Source organism: Notamacropus eugenii, chromosome 2 (genome assembly GCF_028372415.1).
Source record: "Notamacropus eugenii isolate mMacEug1 chromosome 2, mMacEug1.pri_v2, whole genome shotgun sequence".
In the NCBI taxonomy this organism is placed as follows: Eukaryota; Metazoa; Chordata; class Mammalia; order Diprotodontia; family Macropodidae; genus Notamacropus; species Notamacropus eugenii.
Genome location: NC_092873.1, coordinates 143,268,418 through 143,285,480, shown reverse-complemented (window position 1 = coordinate 143,285,480; position 17,063 = coordinate 143,268,418). Strand labels below are relative to the sequence as shown.

The 17,063-nt window shown below is 39.1% G+C and overlaps 1 protein-coding gene across 2 annotated transcripts in view; it reads right to left on the bottom strand.

Annotated features, from left to right (window-relative positions):
- Positions 1–13,736, bottom strand: part of CD109 (CD109 molecule) — a 173,936-nt gene extending 160,200 nt beyond the window's left edge. For both annotated transcript variants that reach the window (XM_072642620.1, XM_072642621.1), the window contains exons 1-2: positions 13,166–13,736; positions 9,473–9,639 (exon numbers count right to left, since the gene is read on the bottom strand). In XM_072642620.1, the coding sequence (XP_072498721.1) occupies positions 9,473–9,639; positions 13,166–13,251 (253 nt within the window). In that variant the 5' untranslated portion in view covers positions 13,252–13,736. The remainder of the gene's footprint in view (positions 1–9,472; positions 9,640–13,165) is intronic.
- Positions 13,737–17,063: the final 3,327 nt, after the last annotated feature.

The window sequence follows — 17,063 nt, the reverse complement described above, 5'->3', positions numbered from 1 at the left end:
TGGGCATATCAGAGGCAACCAGTATGAAGGCATGCAGACAACTGACACTGTCATGTACAAGGAACAGCAAAGAGACCAGAATAAATTGGAATATACATGAGAAAGAGGGGAATAGTCAGTGTTAGAGTAGTGGCAGAAAAATGGACGTATTAATGCACAGTTGATTGATTGTTGGAGCAGTGAATTGGTCTAATTATTCTGAAAAGGAATTTGGAATTATGAGAAGGAAGTGGTTAAAATGTCTATACTCTTTGACCCACAGATTCCACCAACAGACATGTACTCCAAAAATGTGAGTGACAAAAAGAAAAGCCCTGTATGCACTGAAACATTTGTAGCAGAAATTTTTATAGTAGCAAAGAACAGAAAACAAAGTAGATACCTAGAGTGCAGAATGGCAGAAGTTGAGGTCAATGGATGCAGTGAAATATCATGCTTTAGGAAGTGATGAAAGATGACTACGGAGAAACATAGGAACTTACGTGAACTGATGCAAAGTGAACTAAGCAGAACCAGAAAAACAACATACACAAAGACTGTAATAAAGTGGAAGTACGAGAACAAGAACAATAAAAAAACCAATTAAAACCACATGCTTAGAAATGACAAGGTCTAAGTTTAGTCCTAAAGAGGAAATGAGAAAATGCCACCCTTTCTTCTTCGCAGAGGTGGAGGACTATAAAGTAAAGTAAGGAAAACTATAGATATCAGATTTTTTTCAATGTATTTTTTAGTTTTTCTGAACAAGGTTTTTTTTTCCTTTTTTTTATTCTTTGTAATAAAAGATGGCTCTCTTTGAGGAGTAGAGAGTATATACTGGGAAATGTAGGTGGTGTAGAAGTAGAATATATCAATAAAAATTTCTTTAATTAACTGAGAGACAACTGCATAAGCATAGAGGATAAAGATCAGGCCTCAGAGTCAGAAAGCCCTGGGTTCAAGTCCTGCCTATGACATAAACTGACTATGTGACTCTAAACAAGTCATTTTAATCTCTCAGTGACCCGGACAATTCTTTAAGAGTATAAGTTGCAGAGCAGGTTCTGATCTATACTGGTGGAGAGAATTTCCTCATTCAGAGTTTTCCTATATCAATGAAAATGCAGCCATTTTAGAAACAAGCATTCTAGCTCCATCTTTCAGTCTACAACAAATCATTCTTAAGTCAAAACTAAAATAAAAACATCATCAGACCTCATGAGGTTTATATTTCACACAAGATTTCATTTTTTTCCCATCCTTGCTACCTGCCTCCCCAAGGTTCCCCCAAGTGTTTTACATACAATTGATTTCATATACAAAAATTTCACATACAGCCAATTCCACATTCAAAAGTTTTACATACAGCCAGTTGTTTCACATAAAAGCAATGGGATGGGCACATGGAAACAAAGTTTCAGGAATTCTTAGTTTCACCACTGTAAAAAAAAAATCCTGCATCGAAATATAAATGATCTCACAGCAATGTAGTCCAAGCTCTTAGAGTATATAATTTCTATTCCCACAGATGGGCCTGTCAGCGAATCACTTGAAAGGTCCAAGACATGCTTATATTAGAATTAGTGGAGTCTTCATGGTCCCTTTCAATATCATTGGATTGTAGTTTCATAATTAAACATGCAGACATATTTTCCCACTGTTTATAAGGTTACATTATTGCTTAGAACTGTGAGCTGTATTCAACACAAGATTGCCAGATCCCAGTTAAGTTCCCTCCCCTTCACTGACATGAATCATCGGTCTTGTACAGGCATGTGATTCTCAGAGTAAAGACTGATTATGAGACAGCTAAAATAAAAATCCTCCTCTACACATGAAAAAAAAAATCGACTCTTTGGCATGCAAGGAACAAATTCACCTACTGCAGCATAAACTTCTTTATGCAGGGTCCACATTTCCATTTCTTATTCACCTTTATACACCACCACCACCACCACCACCCACTATGTACTACAGGGCCCTGGAACATCCCTGGAACATAGCAAGCCCTCAAGAAATCTCTGCTGGAATGAATCATCTGGATTAAAATAAGAAAACTGTCCCTACTAGTAACCTTAGCTTATTTTTTTTTCAGAATAAAGTCAACATTTAAAAATACTTTGGGACTTCATACATGGTTCTCCTTGTTTTTAAAAAAAAAAGTTTGCCATGGTACAGTGACAACACTAGACTAAAAATAATACTGCCCTGGATCTAGTCCATGCTGTGTGACCTTGGGCAAATAACCTTATCTTCCTAGTTTCTCCATCTGTAAAAAAAAAAAGAAAGACTAGCGTAGATGATGCTAAGGTTCTAAAATTCTAAGATTCCAAAAGGTTAACAAGAGTTTCATCTTGGCTCCAACTGTATCCCATTACAAATAAATATAAAATGCACTTTTAAGGAACAGAATCTAGCTATTCTATTGACATTCTTATATTAATTCTTACAATGTGCTTTGCTATTGCATTCTCCCACACTGTTGTAAAAATAGGCCATCAGATCCTTACAGACATGTTCCCTTTAGAGAGTGCCTAGCCCAGCACCAAAATAGGTGTTTAATAATTGTCTTTGACATGAATAGTCATTGTTATATGATTTTAATGACTTAATCCAAATTCCTGGAATTCTTTTTTGCATCATGCAGGAAAACATTAAATAAGATTGAATAAATCTGAATCCCCACGCCTCTACCTTCCCTCTTTTCTCCCCCATCTCCACCACAATCTCAAAAAAGTAGAAATTATCCTGTAAGTACAAGTATAGACTGAGTTCTCTTGACAGAGCTGCCTGTGAAAACTTGCACTGGTGGATCTGCCTACATAATAGTCTAATTAATACACTTTCATAAGCACCATGGAACTGATTCTGATTTAGATAGAGTTCACAAAGCTGATTTGTCATTTAAGAAAAGCAGGGGAAACCATCAGAACTCAAAGATACAGCTTAGGTTGGAAAGTTTTCAGCTAGTATTGAGAATTCTAGAATTATTTCTTGAATATAAGTGGTTTTAAGGTGTTACAATGAATGATAAAGAGTTGAAGAAACAATTATTAGGCAAGGACAGGTTTAAAGTTACTTTTCATAAGATTAAGCAAACCTGAATTAACTTTCCCCAAGCTTTAAGCTGAGGGAGGGGGAAGAGGAAGACAGTTCAAAACAACCCATATATTTATAAGGTGCCTCATACCCAAATATTCCAAGAGGCCAGAGGGAAATGGGAGGGGCACAAGAGGCAGGGCCCTGCACCCAGCAGGCTCTCAATAAATGATTGTTGATGATGAGTAACTGAATTTGCTTTACTCTGTAGCTTTTTGTTTGTTTGGCCAAGACCTTAGAACAAATTATGAGTGAGGCCAGTTTTCCCATGATTATATGATGGGAGAAAGTATGTCTACAAGGTACCACCCCTAAAAATTTGGAACCAACTCTGGTGAGAGGCAACAGAGAAAATTCTCAAGTTAGATTTCAAACCATGGAAAGAGAAAATGATTAGGCATATGGGTTTGCAGAATATCAAAAGCATTTCAATGATCTCAATGCCTGCATAGACGACAAACTACTTCCTCCATCCATAAGTGCCTTATGTTCTTATTTATATCCTTTCATTCTGATGTAGTTGTCATTGAAAATTAGTTTAGGAAGGTATAAGTAGTACAAATGCCAAATCAATTCACATGCATTTTATCATTTTTAAAGCACTTTCATGTACATTATCTCATGTAATCCTCAAACAACCCCTAGATAAGTAGGCAAAACAGATATTATCTCTACTTTTCAGATTAAGAAACTGAGGCTCTTGGAGTTTAAGTGTCCTGCCCACGGTCATAGGCACATCAGATAATTGATCCAGAGTTGGGCTTCTTAACCTTCTATGTAGGACGTGGCTCTCTTTAGGAGTTTGGTGAAACCTATGGTACCCTTCTCAAAATCATGGTTTTTAGATAATTGAATGCTATATTTCAGCTAAAAGTTAGTTAAAAAAATAAAACTGTCATTTTTCTCATCCAAGGTTACAGACTCCTTTGAAATCTATTCATCTTACTCCAGGTTAAGAACCTGTAGCTCTAGAAGGGACTTTCAAGGTCATCTAGTTCAATCCACTCATTTCATAGATGCGGAAACTGGAGTTGGAAAATGTTAAGTGATTTGCCCATGTTAACATGAGTAGTAAGTGGAAGAGCCAGTATTAGAACTCAGGTCCTGTGACTTTTAATCTCATGCATTTTCTACTATACCACACTACAAATTCATTACTTAAGCAAACATTATTTGTGGTAAGGGAGCCATTTAACCTACTCAGGTGAAAAAAAGATTTGGGGAATTTTGGTAGAATCAGGGTTTTTGCTTTGTTACGTTTCTGTGGAAAACCTAAACTCTAGTTCTTCAAACTCCTATTCACGCACCCTTTCTTATTGTTTGTTTCTTCCAGTCTGGAGATTTACTAGTTTTTCACACTCACAACACTTATCTCTATAATATGTAAGACTTTCGGCTTCATAACTTACTTTCCCCTTCCTCCCATCCACCTTAAAAGAACTAGCTTAATTCTTCCACCTCTGCCCTTGATCCCATCCCCTTCTAACTCCTCTAGGACTTTGCTCAAGCAGTCACTCCTCTCCCATGGACATTCAATTTCACTCTTTACTGACTCCTCCCAATGTCTCTATAAACATATTCATCTCCCCCTTCCTGAAGAAGAAAGAAAAAAAAGATTCTCCCTTAAATCTATCTTGTCATCCCTGGAAGATTCCTTTCCCATTGATGATATTCCATTCCCTCTGGCAAACTGCAAGTATCATACAATGAACCTGACTGAGTTTCCTACCAGGATGAAGATGATGTTCAGGCAGTAATCAATTATTAATTATTGTTGTACTTATGTGACATACATTATGCTAGACATTAGAGGTAAAAATACATAAAGTTCCCTCATTCTACTGGGGGTTAAAACACGTATAAGATAAGGATAGATAGATAGATAGATAGATAGATAGATAGATAGATAGATAGATAGATAGATAGATACACACACACATATTGATAGAGTTACCCATTTCACAGGAGCTTCATTAGCTAAGTTACTTTCATCCTGGACAATTATTCAGTTCCCTCCTGGTTAATCCTGTACCTTGCTTTAACATCCTGTAGCTACATGATTGGCTATCAAATGTGATTCATGCCTGGAATCAAACAGAATTAAGGGAGTTTTCCCCCATTATCCCTCTTTTTTTCCTTTTATGGCAAATTTCTATAACCAAGAAAATTTTCAAAATCATGTTTCAAATGAATATACCTCATTGGCCTTCAAGGGTCATCCCGACCTTTTTGGCCAAAAGGAGGGAATGTGGAAGGAAAGCAAGCTATATGTGGCAGTGGAGGGAATTCTGATTTTTATAATAATTAATAGGATATGTGTAATGAATATACTAATAGATTAGATTTTGCAGAACTGCCTTTTCCAGATTGTGAGTCAGACTCACAATGCAGCTTAAACTGATCAATCAAACCTTTACAAGGTTCACAATCACTACCAAGCTTCTGCCTGCATACCTGAAGTGAATCAAATCAAAAGACCGTAATCTGTTCCCACTCTGGTCCTGTGACCCACTAAGTAATAACTCCCAAGGACTTGAGCAGTATTACTCCCACAGGACTCCAGAATTGTTGTATTGTCTTCTGTTTGTGGGTTTGTCATGGGAAACCACTCAGGCCCATTTGTGATTTATGTATATAATCTGTCTCCACTTCAGCAAGGTGAAATTCTGATCAGAATTCCTGAATTGCAAATCTGTTCCTCATAATGAAAATAATTAATTAAATGGCTACCTGATTACTGGCACTGCATCTCTAGCCTACTGTTTTGTCATTCTCAGGTTAGAGAATGGCTCAGTAAAATGAAGGAGAAGGAGAAAGAGAAGGAGAAGGAGAAAAAGTCACTTAACCTTGTTTGCTTCAGTTCCTCAACTATAAAATAAACTGGAAAAGGAAATGGCAAACCATAAAGTATCTTTACCAAGAAAACCCCAAACAGGGTCACAAAGAGTCAGACACAACTGGGACAACAAAATATTCATATAACTCTTATTACGTGTCAAGCACTGTTCTAAATACTTTACAATTATTATTTCATTTGATCCTCAAAACAACCTTAAGAGGTAGATGTTGTTATTGTGCCCATTTTACAGATGAGAAAAATGAGGCAAACGGGAAGAGGGGAGGTTAAATAACTGACCCAACATTACAGAGCTGGTATGTGTCAGTCAGTACTTGAACTTAGATCTTTCTGACCCCAAGGCCATCCCTTTAACTGCTATACTAAATATCTCCCTATCAATCTTTTACTCAATCAACCTTCCTTTCTTTTTTAACAGTGTAAAGAAACTCATGATTATATCTCTAATGACAATATATATATATATTACATATGTATGTAGTAATATGTATGTGTATATACATATGTATATAAAACAGCTGTTTAATAGCTGTAAGTAGATGGTCAAAAAAAAAAGGCTGTTCAATTATTCCTATAGGGATTCAAATTCCAATGGACTAGAAATCTTCTAAGTGTGGCCATTAATATGAGATTATATTGGGAAAGGGTGCAGGAACAGAGAAGGAAAAAAAGATTCTTGTAGTTTTCATTCTAACACTGAAAAAAGAATTTATTCTGGAAATGATATATTGGATATATCAATCATTAGATATATAATGGATATTCTGGAAATCCACAGCTACCATCTGTGTAATTCCACCTTACTTAGGAAGGACATCATCTACATAGGATGAGACTCTTTGCTGCTCAGGGACTCAGAAAGGTCTGATTTGTATTATCCAATTGACAGACTTTGTGTGAAAGAAGCAGTGATGTATTTCCTTAAAAAATAAAATAAAATGAAGGGGAAGGGGGAGTGAAGGAAAAGAAAAGGACAAAACTACAAGGAGGAAGAAAAGAGAGCATGACAACAGAGATGCCTGAAAAAAGAATAGCAGGACAGGGTGTGACCGTAAAGATAAGCTCTACATGTCAACCAAAATGTAGTCATTAAAATGTTCATTCAAGAATCCTGAGCTACAGGAAGCATAGCTCTGAATTAGTGGAGCTAGAACTAAAAACTCCTCCTAATAAGTGAATGCTGAAAGCTTTAGACACTTTCTAACAGTCATCATTAGTCATTCCAACCATTCCCCAAGCTATTGTACCTTAAATGAGCATAACCCATTCATGCTCAGCAAAGGCGTTTCAATAATAAAGATAAGGAAGTGCTCAAGAACTAGAAAGAAATCGTACTGCCTAACATTTGGCACCTTTCGCTTTACTATGGCTATATGTTAGCTTCTTTGTCACCTGCACTTGGATATGATACCTACCTACCCAGTTCACTTTTGGCAGGATGAGAAGTATAAGGGCACTTTTTAAAAACCTTATTTTCATGACTGTACAAAATTTAACTATGCTGGCATTGGACAAATATTTATACCATAAACTAGTCAGTAATTCTACTCAACCCCTTACTGTTCACCCTCATGTGATTCATTTTTTAGATAAAGCTTAAGATGAATATCAACTGACCGTTTAGTTTCTGACCTCAAATAAAATTCAATAGTATTATGCTTTCAGTTTAAAAGTAGTTACTTCATTTCATCACTGTTAGGACAAAAAATTCCCATCCTCTCAATTGTGGCTTGCCATATTTCCTAGTTAGTAATTCCTGTTTCTATATTTTAAGTGTTTAAAAGGGATCAGATATGAGGTACCATCTCTGGATCAAATTAGTAGTATTAGTGGTGGTGATTGTGGTAATGGTAGTGGTAATGGTAGGGGTAGTAGAAGTGGCAGTAGTGGTAATAGTAGTACAGCTAGGTGGCACAGTGGATAGTGGTAGGCCTGGAGTCCAGAAAACTCATCTTCCTGAGTTCAAATCTAGCCTCAGACACTTACTAGCTGTGTGACCCTGGGCAAGTCACTTAACCCTGTTTCCCTTAGTTTCCTCATCTGTAAAATGAGCTGGAGAAGGAACAGGCAAACTATTAAGGTATTTTTGCCAAGAAAACCCCAAATAGGGTCATGAAGGGTTGGACACAACTGAAAACACTTGAACAACATCAAAGCAGTAGTAGTAGTAGTGGGTAGTAATGGTAATGATAATAATAGCTAGCATTCATATAGATCTTTGTGATTTGCAAAACAGTACAAATATCACCTTATTTGACCCTCACAACAACTCTGTGAGTTAAATATCTTTACAAATAGATATATTTGCTTATTTACTTTGTCACATACATATGTATGTAATATGTGTGTATATATACATATGTAATATATATATTGTTTTGTCACAAGAAGATTGGGAAATGACTAATATAAAGACAATATAAATTTTTTTAAATATTGATGAAAAGATTTTTTTAAATATAGACTATAAAGAAAAGATAACCCTATGGAATTTTAGTTTGCATTTTTCATTCTCATTTTATTTTTGGCCCAGACCTATAATTTAGCAATCTAAGAAGTTCCAGGTATAGAAACTTCTTCCACTGATGTCCCATGCCAGCTCCTCTATAACTTCTTGGCTTAAGAGGAGAGTTGTATGGATGAACCACCGAAATAAAATTGCCCAGGGTCACATAGGGAGCATATAGCAGAAACAGGACTTGAACTCAGGTCCTCATGACTACAAAGCAGTCTTTTGGTCTCTACTCAATTCTGGCCCTCTGCCCCTTGTGACATTTGTCTTTTCCAAACTTCTGCATTGCTACTGGGAATTGGTATTCTGTTTCCCAATAAGATCATATTTATGACTATCTTTCTACTTAGATTTACAAAAAAAATGTGAGAAGCAATAGAAGTTCAATGGAGTCTGAATGCAGATTAAAGCATACTACCTTCTGTTTTTTTCTTTCTCACAGTTTTTCCCTTTTGTTCTGATTCTTCTTTCACAACATGACTAATCTGGAAATATGTTTAATATGATTATACATCTATAGTCTATATCTGATTGCATGCCATTTTGGAGAGGAAAGGGGTGAGGGAATTGGAAAAATTGGAACTCAAAATCTTATAAGAGCGAATGTTGAAAACTGAAAAAAAGTCTGAAGAGGGATTTTAACTCAAGTCTTCCTGTCTCCCCTACAGGGACCCATCCACTACACCAGGTAGTCTCTCAAAGACTCTAAACCTGAAAGGGGAAGTAGTAATATGGCATGGCAGGCGCATCCACATAGAGTATCTTCTCTATACATTCAATCAGGAAGCTACAGCCTTAGTAAAAAGACATCTTGCCCTTTTTGTAACTATTCAAAGAAAATCTTATGGCAATTGTATTTGGTTTTTTTTTTAATTCATCCTCAAGTTCACAAACAGAAATGCCCAATGGTTCATAAATTCAAAGTATTTGTTCCAATTGTCAAAAAAAAAAAAAAGAATGAATACATTGCTCCACTAATCCCATTCTAGGGGAAGAACCCAATGAAAGCATTTATTTTAGCTCACCTTTTTCAAAGATCCCTTCTGCTTTCAGGACAGTGAAGTTTGACAGGTTCCTGAGCACTTTGGCCTTCACCAAGACTTGTAAGGGGCTGTTCTCCAACAGTTCCACTCCAACAGTCATGTTGATTCCTGGCCTGATGACAGTAGGAGCGGTCACCAGAAAACTGGGTCTTGAGAAGGGAGAAAAATAATAAGATATTAGTCTGCCATTCCCTCATTTGGAAGCACTTTCACAAATTTTAACAGTGAAGAATAATGACATTTACACAGAATTTGGAATTTTCTAAGCACTTTATATAGACATAGTGTCCCAAAAGTCTTGGCATAGTTTTAAGCTATTGATAACGCTGAAAAAGCATGGTTTTATAATAATCATGTGGGGTAGTTATTCCATATATTATTATTCCATTTTTAGAGAGAGGAAATCCTTGTCTCTGATAGATTAACTTGCAAGGTCATCCAGCTATTAAAGGTTGGAAAAAGGATTTGAACTCAAGTCTTCCTGATTCCAAGCCCAGCATTCAATCCACTATACCAGGCGGATAGTGAGGTAAAAAATCTTAATACTGATGCCAATGTACTGCTACTGAAACAACAATAACAAAAAGAATTAAGAATAGTTGGATATTTAAGACAATCCCAAAAGACTCATGATGGAAAATGCTATCCACATCCAGAGAAGGAACTATGGAGTCTGAATGCAGATGGAAGCAGACTATTTTCTCTTTTTTTTTCTTTCTCATGGTTTTTCCCTTTTGATCTGATTCTTCTTTCACATGACTAATGTCTAAATATGTTTAATATGATTGTATATGTATAACCTTCTTGGGGGAGGGGAATTTAGAACTCAAAATCTTATAAAAGTGAATGTTGAAAACTAAAAAGAAAGAATAGTTAGACATTAAGTCATACACCTCCACTCCGAGGAAAAAAGATAATATTATTTATATTTTACAGCTACCAAACAGCACAGAGAAGTTGGACAGGTAGTGGCAGAGTGAGAGATTTGACTTATGTTTGCAGACCACCTCATTTTATGAGATTTTTCTTGATTAAAAAAAAAAACACCCCAAGATTTTGCCTACTGTTTCCGCCCACCTTAAGACACCTGTCCCATGTTCAAGGAAGTAACAGGTAAAACTTTTAGTAATATTTTTTAATCAAATTATAAACTCCACAAAAACAAGGATCCAACTTTATCTAAACTTTGCAACTCTCCCAATAATGAACTATGCTCTGAAAAAATAAAAACAAGGAAACAAAAAAAAAAAGAAAGAAAATCTTCACTAATTCCAAAAAAAAAAAAAAAAAATATCCAGACCTATAATTTCATGTAGTGTAAAGAATTCCCAGTATGGGCAGCATCCATCAATGCAGATCAGAAACTCATACGTAACTTAGAGGTTTGGACAACTGGGTTCACAGAGCACAGAGATGTCAAATGACTTGCCCAGGCTCATACAGGCAGTATGTGACAGAGGTGAAACTTGAACCTGTGACTCCTGGACATCCAAACAGGTGGTAAACTAGAGAGGGTCCTGGGCCTGGAGTCTGGAAGAGAGCTCAGATCTGACCTCAGGCACTTAATAGCTATGTGGCTCTCAGCAAATCAGTTAACTTCCACATAGTGCCTGGCACTCACTCTTTTAGATTAAGCACTCTTTTCATCACAGTGGATTGCCTGTCACAGTCAGTGTCCTGTAACCGACAGAACTGGTGTGGTGCTAGCACAGTCAAGGACCCAGGGTCACTTCCATGCCACAGTGAAGCACGAGAGGAGGGTTGAACCCAACAGCAGTTTAATTAGATCTCTAATTCAGAAAGAGGACAAAATGGCTATGATTTTGGTTCCTAATTCCAACTAACAGAATTTTAATGACTGGTAGTTTTGATATTGGGTTAAGTTGGTTTTTAGAGGATAGAGAAGGGGGCGTAGAATCAGAAAGACTCATCTTCCTGAGTTCAAAGCAGGCCTTGGACACTGACTATCTGCATGACGGTGGGCACTTAACCCTGTTTGCCTCCTCTTCAGCAAAAATGAGCTGAAGAAGGAAATGGCAAACCACTGCAGTATCTTTACCAAGAAAACCCCCACGCCCACCCCCAAGAATCAGACACCACTGCAACCACTAAACAACAACTGGTGAATGGACAGACAACATGACATGGAGAAAGAAAAAAGCCTTTATATAGTGTCTACTAAGAGCCAGGCATTGTGCTAAGAGATTTACAGATATTATCTCATTTGCTCCTCATAACCACCCTTTAAGACAGGTGCTACTGTTAACTCCATTTTACTGGTGAGGAAAATGAATCAAAGAAAAGTTAAATGATCTGGCCCCAGGCCCACAGCTCTGTCCCCTACACGATATTTACAAGGCCACAAACATCTATTAGGCACTTACTATGGACCAAGTAGGAAGCAACTAGGTGGCTAAGTGGGTATTGTCAGGTCTGGAGTCAGGAAGACGAGAGTTCAAACCGAACCTCAAATACTTATTAGCTGTATAACCCTAGGCAAGTCACTTAACCCTGTTTGCCTTAGTTTCCTCATCTGTAAAATGAGCTGGAGAAGGAAACGGCAAACCACTCCAGTATCTTTGCCAAGAAAACCTCATGGCTAGTGTTGGGTGCTATGGTCCATGGGGTATAGAAAGGTCAGACACCATGGAACAACAGGGGCCAGTTACTGTACTAACTGCTAGGGGGAAGGAAGGAATAAAGGAAGGAAGGAAGGAAGGAAGGAAGGAAGGAAGGAAGGAAGGAAGGAAGGAAGGAAGGAAGGAAGGAAGGAAGGAAGGAAGGAAGGAAGGAAGGGAGGGATTCTCTCTCAAAAAGCATGCACTAATGGAGGAAGACAAGATACAAAAGGCTGAACATTGAAATTGGGGGGGAGGTACCCAGTCTGGGGCTTAGTGTTGATCCCTTCAACATGTGAGATAGTCAGTCCATAACTTACGGAAATTGATTCATATTTTTTAACACTGGGTCTCTAGTCGAGCACCTATTTCACTTCAGAATTTGACAATCCCAAAAGTCAGGTTTTTGTTTTTTGTTGTTGTTTTGGGGTGGGGGGCGGGGGCGCCGTTGAACTCCAGCTCAGAAGAGTTGATCCGATCCCAACTCTGACACATTACCTGTGCGACCTTGGGAAAAATCACTTAATCCCTCTCTGCCTCAGTTTCTTCCTCTGTACTTGAGAGAGCTGGACAGGATGACCGTAAGCTCTCTTTCAGTTCTCAATCTGTGAATTTACAAGTGAATTAAGGAGCAACGTCCTCATGATCCTAAATGACGGTCCCCGAAAAGCTCAGGCTTCCAGAATGCTAAATGCCTGGAGGGGCGGAGAAGAGGGAGGTAGCGGAGAGCAGCTGGGGAGTGATTCAAAGTGAAGTAAACAGAGAATCCCAATTCGGGTCAATTTCGTGGGATACAAGCTTTCCCAGCCGACCCTTCAGAACTCCTAGATTCTGCTTCTGTTTGCCCCGCAGAGAAGCGGGCCCCAGCTCGAAGAAGCTCACTTCGCAAGCAAATCTAAATGACTACATGCAGCCCACCTCCCCTCTCCTCGCCTCCTCGCCCACCCCCATCCCTGGGGATGCAACTCTCCTCTTCCCACTCCCCTGCCCTTCAATTGATGCGGTCTCCTCTATACCTCGCTCCTCCCCGCCCCGGCTTCCCCCGATCCCTCCATACCCAGCAGCTGAAGAAGCAGCCCAGGACGCGGTCAGAAAGCACAGGAGCAGCGAGCCCCTAATTCTCGCGGCAGCGTCTGGCAGCATCCTGCTTTGGAAGAACCTCACAGCTTTCCGCAGAGCGCTTGCAGCCTTCCACTTCCCTCCTCCTGCGGCAGTTTGTGGGCTTCTCGCTCCTCTGGGTTTGGCAGGGCGAAAGGGCGCGTCGGATTGGGGCAGTGGAAGATCTAAATTGAGCCTCCGGGTCGTTGCTCCGCCCCGCTTCTCCCCTCCCGGCCGCCCTCTGGCTGGAGATCCTCTCCGTCTCCTGCTCTGGCTGCTCCCGCAGATGGCACGAACCTGGTGGCGATTTCCCCGGGCCCAGAAGGCGGGGCTCGTGGTCCTAAAGTAGACCGGGACCGCCCCTGCCACCTTCCCGAGCCGATGACAGTGGGCATCCACTTGCACAAACTACCACAGAGTGGGTTAGGTTTAGACACATACACCCCCCTTCTCAGAAACAGTAACTATTTTACCGACTGAGTCTGGAGTGGATAAACAGGCGTAAGCCTTGTAAAAAGAAAAAAAAGAAAAGAAAATGAAGTTCCAAGGCACTTTATAAAGTGGGGGGAAAAATTGATCATTGGCCTCCTCGATTATGAGGCAGGATCCCAGAGAGATGCCAAACCATATAGACAGCTACACGCTCACCCCCACACGCGCACACACATCTAACTGGTATCTTTGCTGGATTGTGTTTAAATGTGTATGAAGGAGAACAAGACTCCTCCTTTTATTTTTATTTCCTTCCTGTGAATTTTGGAGTGTGTTGTTGGGGTCTTCTCAGTCAGGAAAGTGAAATATTTTCTGGTAGGAGATCGTATTAAGCGAATTATTTATAATAATTTTTTACTATAAATAAAGTTCATCCGCAAGGAAGCCTAATGCAGTGGGAAGAGGGCTGAATTTGGACTCTACTTTTTACTACCTTTATGACAGGCCTCAGTTTCCTCATCAATAAAGTGAAGGAGTTAAGCTACATGATATCTAACCACCTTTCCAGCTCCAAAACTCTGATCCAAATATAAATAGCACTGAAAAAAATCTTAGTAAAAATGTGTTTTGGTCTATTATATCTTTTTTACATATGTGTCCAGTGTGATTTTAAAATCTATTTAAATACGAAATACTTTTACAATGGCAGAATTTATGCACTTGGATACTAAGTTAAGATCTGATGGGCACACTACCTGTCGAAGCATCCCCCTTCTTTATCCTCCTCACACTAATATCACTCTGCTCTGTTCTCTGCCTTTTTGGCACTTCTCAGATGACTCAAGTTTCGCCATGACTACACCATAAAAACAGTGGATCTGCCAGGAACTGTAGAAAAGCAGGCACACTCAGTTCTAACAACCTAAAATGTTTTAATTGATATGGGGAGATGGATTGTAATGAGTGATCTTTTAGTGTGAGAGAGGAGGGGGAAACCGTGTACAGAGGGAAAGAGGTCATCGAATGAGTGCTTCTTGACATAACTGGGTGCGTTAGCAATAAAAAAATAGCACCTTGAAAACCTGTGGTTTACCCAGTCCAAAAACTTACTTCCTCCCTTTCCTGTTCCACCCTTCTTCAGCCTGCTAAATGACCTGCAGATGGCCAGCTGTGTCTCTCCTGAGTATGAACAACAGTTACTCTCCTGGCAGGACAGAAATTTTGGGAAAGGTGATTAAATGACTACTTCATTTCAGTTTCTGGGAAAACCCCAACACTGCCCATGCTCTTGCCACAGCTATTACTGTTACTCCATCTGTGCAATTCCTTTTCTCCTTGGGATGAGCTAAAATTATGAGAATCAAGGAATAGGCTGAGCCCAAGGACTAGTCCACAATACTGAGGGATGATGGGAAACTAGGCTAAAAACAGTTCAAATGGAACAGATTTAAGTTCTAAGAGGATGAATGTTAATATATAGCAGTTTATTTCAGAGAGAGAGAGAGGCATCTCTGTCTTATCATAATGGAATGAAAAAGGGGAAGCTATGAATCCTTACAGAACTGAGAGGAATATAAGTCTTTCATAGCCTCTAATTCAGCCATGTTTATGCCAAATTAGTAATCTATGCCAAAACATGGGTTCAAATCCTGTCTCAGTAGCTGGGCAACTCAAATTTTCTGTGCCTCAGTTTCTTCATCCATAAAATTAAAAGGATTGGGCTCAGTGGCCTCTAAAGAACATTCCAGCTCTAAATCTATGGTACTCTATTTACTCCTGCAGCATGGAACCTAGAAATCAGGAGGAGTACATTCTAATTCCATATGTTCCATTAATTTCCTGTCTGACCTTCCCTAAATGGCTTCCTGCCCAAGTAGCTTCCCCATTCTGGGTCTCAATCATTTCATCTGAAAAATGAGACCCTAGAACTAGATTACATCTCAGGGTCCTTATAGGTGTTTATAAAAAAAAAAAAGGCAAATTACTTTAAAATGTCTACAATGTATTTCCAATAATTTAGCATTTTATTACCTACAAGAATTTTGTGATATCCACAAACTTGCTCCAGGATTGCTGAACACCCAACGAAGATAATTTTAATACCTGGCTCATGTTCTTTCTTTCCACTCTACACCCAGTTGTTACCTTCTATAATGCCACTTCAATACCCACAACAGCTGCTATGGATATGCATGTGTATTTCCAGGGTAAATATGCAAAATATAAACTTCCTTCCTCAAAGATGAAACCAAGACATTTATTCAAACACCAGAAAGTCAAATCCATCATAGTAAGAAAGAAATCTACACACATTTTAAATGCAGGGAACTCGGCCATCCCCAAGCCTTCCCTCTGTCAGACCTCCCCACAAATAAGCTACCTTAGGCAAAATCACTCCCTCTCTCACACTAGCTGCTCTGCTCTGCTCTGTCTGCTCTCTCTCTCTTAGCTCTGCCTCACTCTCTCTCAGCTGCACCTTTCCGGCTTCTCCCACCATCAGTCCCATATGACTCAAGCTGTGGACTGGGCTAGAACTCAAAGCAGGTCACATGGGTCTATTAAGGGGCAGGGAAGATCTTCAAATTCCCTTACCATTATACCTTCCTAGTGATGAACATTCGTGTTAACAAACTGCAACCTCTCTTACAACTTAAGCACATAATTTCTCAACCTGATCAACTCCAGTGACCTCCTTGGTGCTCTACTTCTGTGGCACGCCAGCACAGTCATGTCTTCAACCTCACCATGCCTCAAAATTATACCACCTCTAGTAACTAGAACTTTTAAGGTTGTACTCTTTAACTACAACCTTCAATCTTCCTTCTTAAGTTATTCTTAACCTGCTCTTTGTACAGACTTTCTGTCCCTTGGCCCATGCCCATTCTCTCAGTCCATCTTCTGCACTCTGACTTCCCTTGCTTCCATACACATAGATGAAGCTTCAATGGAATTTTAGAGATCATCTAATCCAACCTCATCATTTTACATATAAAGAAACTGAGACCCAGAGAGGTGAAGTGATTTGCCCAAGGAAGCCACTTTAATGTTTCACTAGCTATTACCATTACTTCTACAACCTTCCATTATTATAGATCTGTACATCCTCATTCCTAGGTAACTCCCTCCATCCAATTCTTCCACTCTGTTCTAGGTCTACTGAATATCATTAAAGGAGATCATAAAATCAAGTTCATTTCACCTGCTATAAATCTACCATATGAAGCACATGGTGCTTAATAAATGTTTACTGATTTGACTGGACTTACTCCACATTACTCTAGCCATCCCCACTGGAGCTGATAGCTAAGTCCCCAGAGCTCAGCTACTATTTATTGTCTCAGAGTTCTGAGTATAGCTCTAAGGAGATGAAGGATGATTTTTCTAATGCTGTAGCTCATTCCTTACCACCAGTGAGCTTGCCTTTA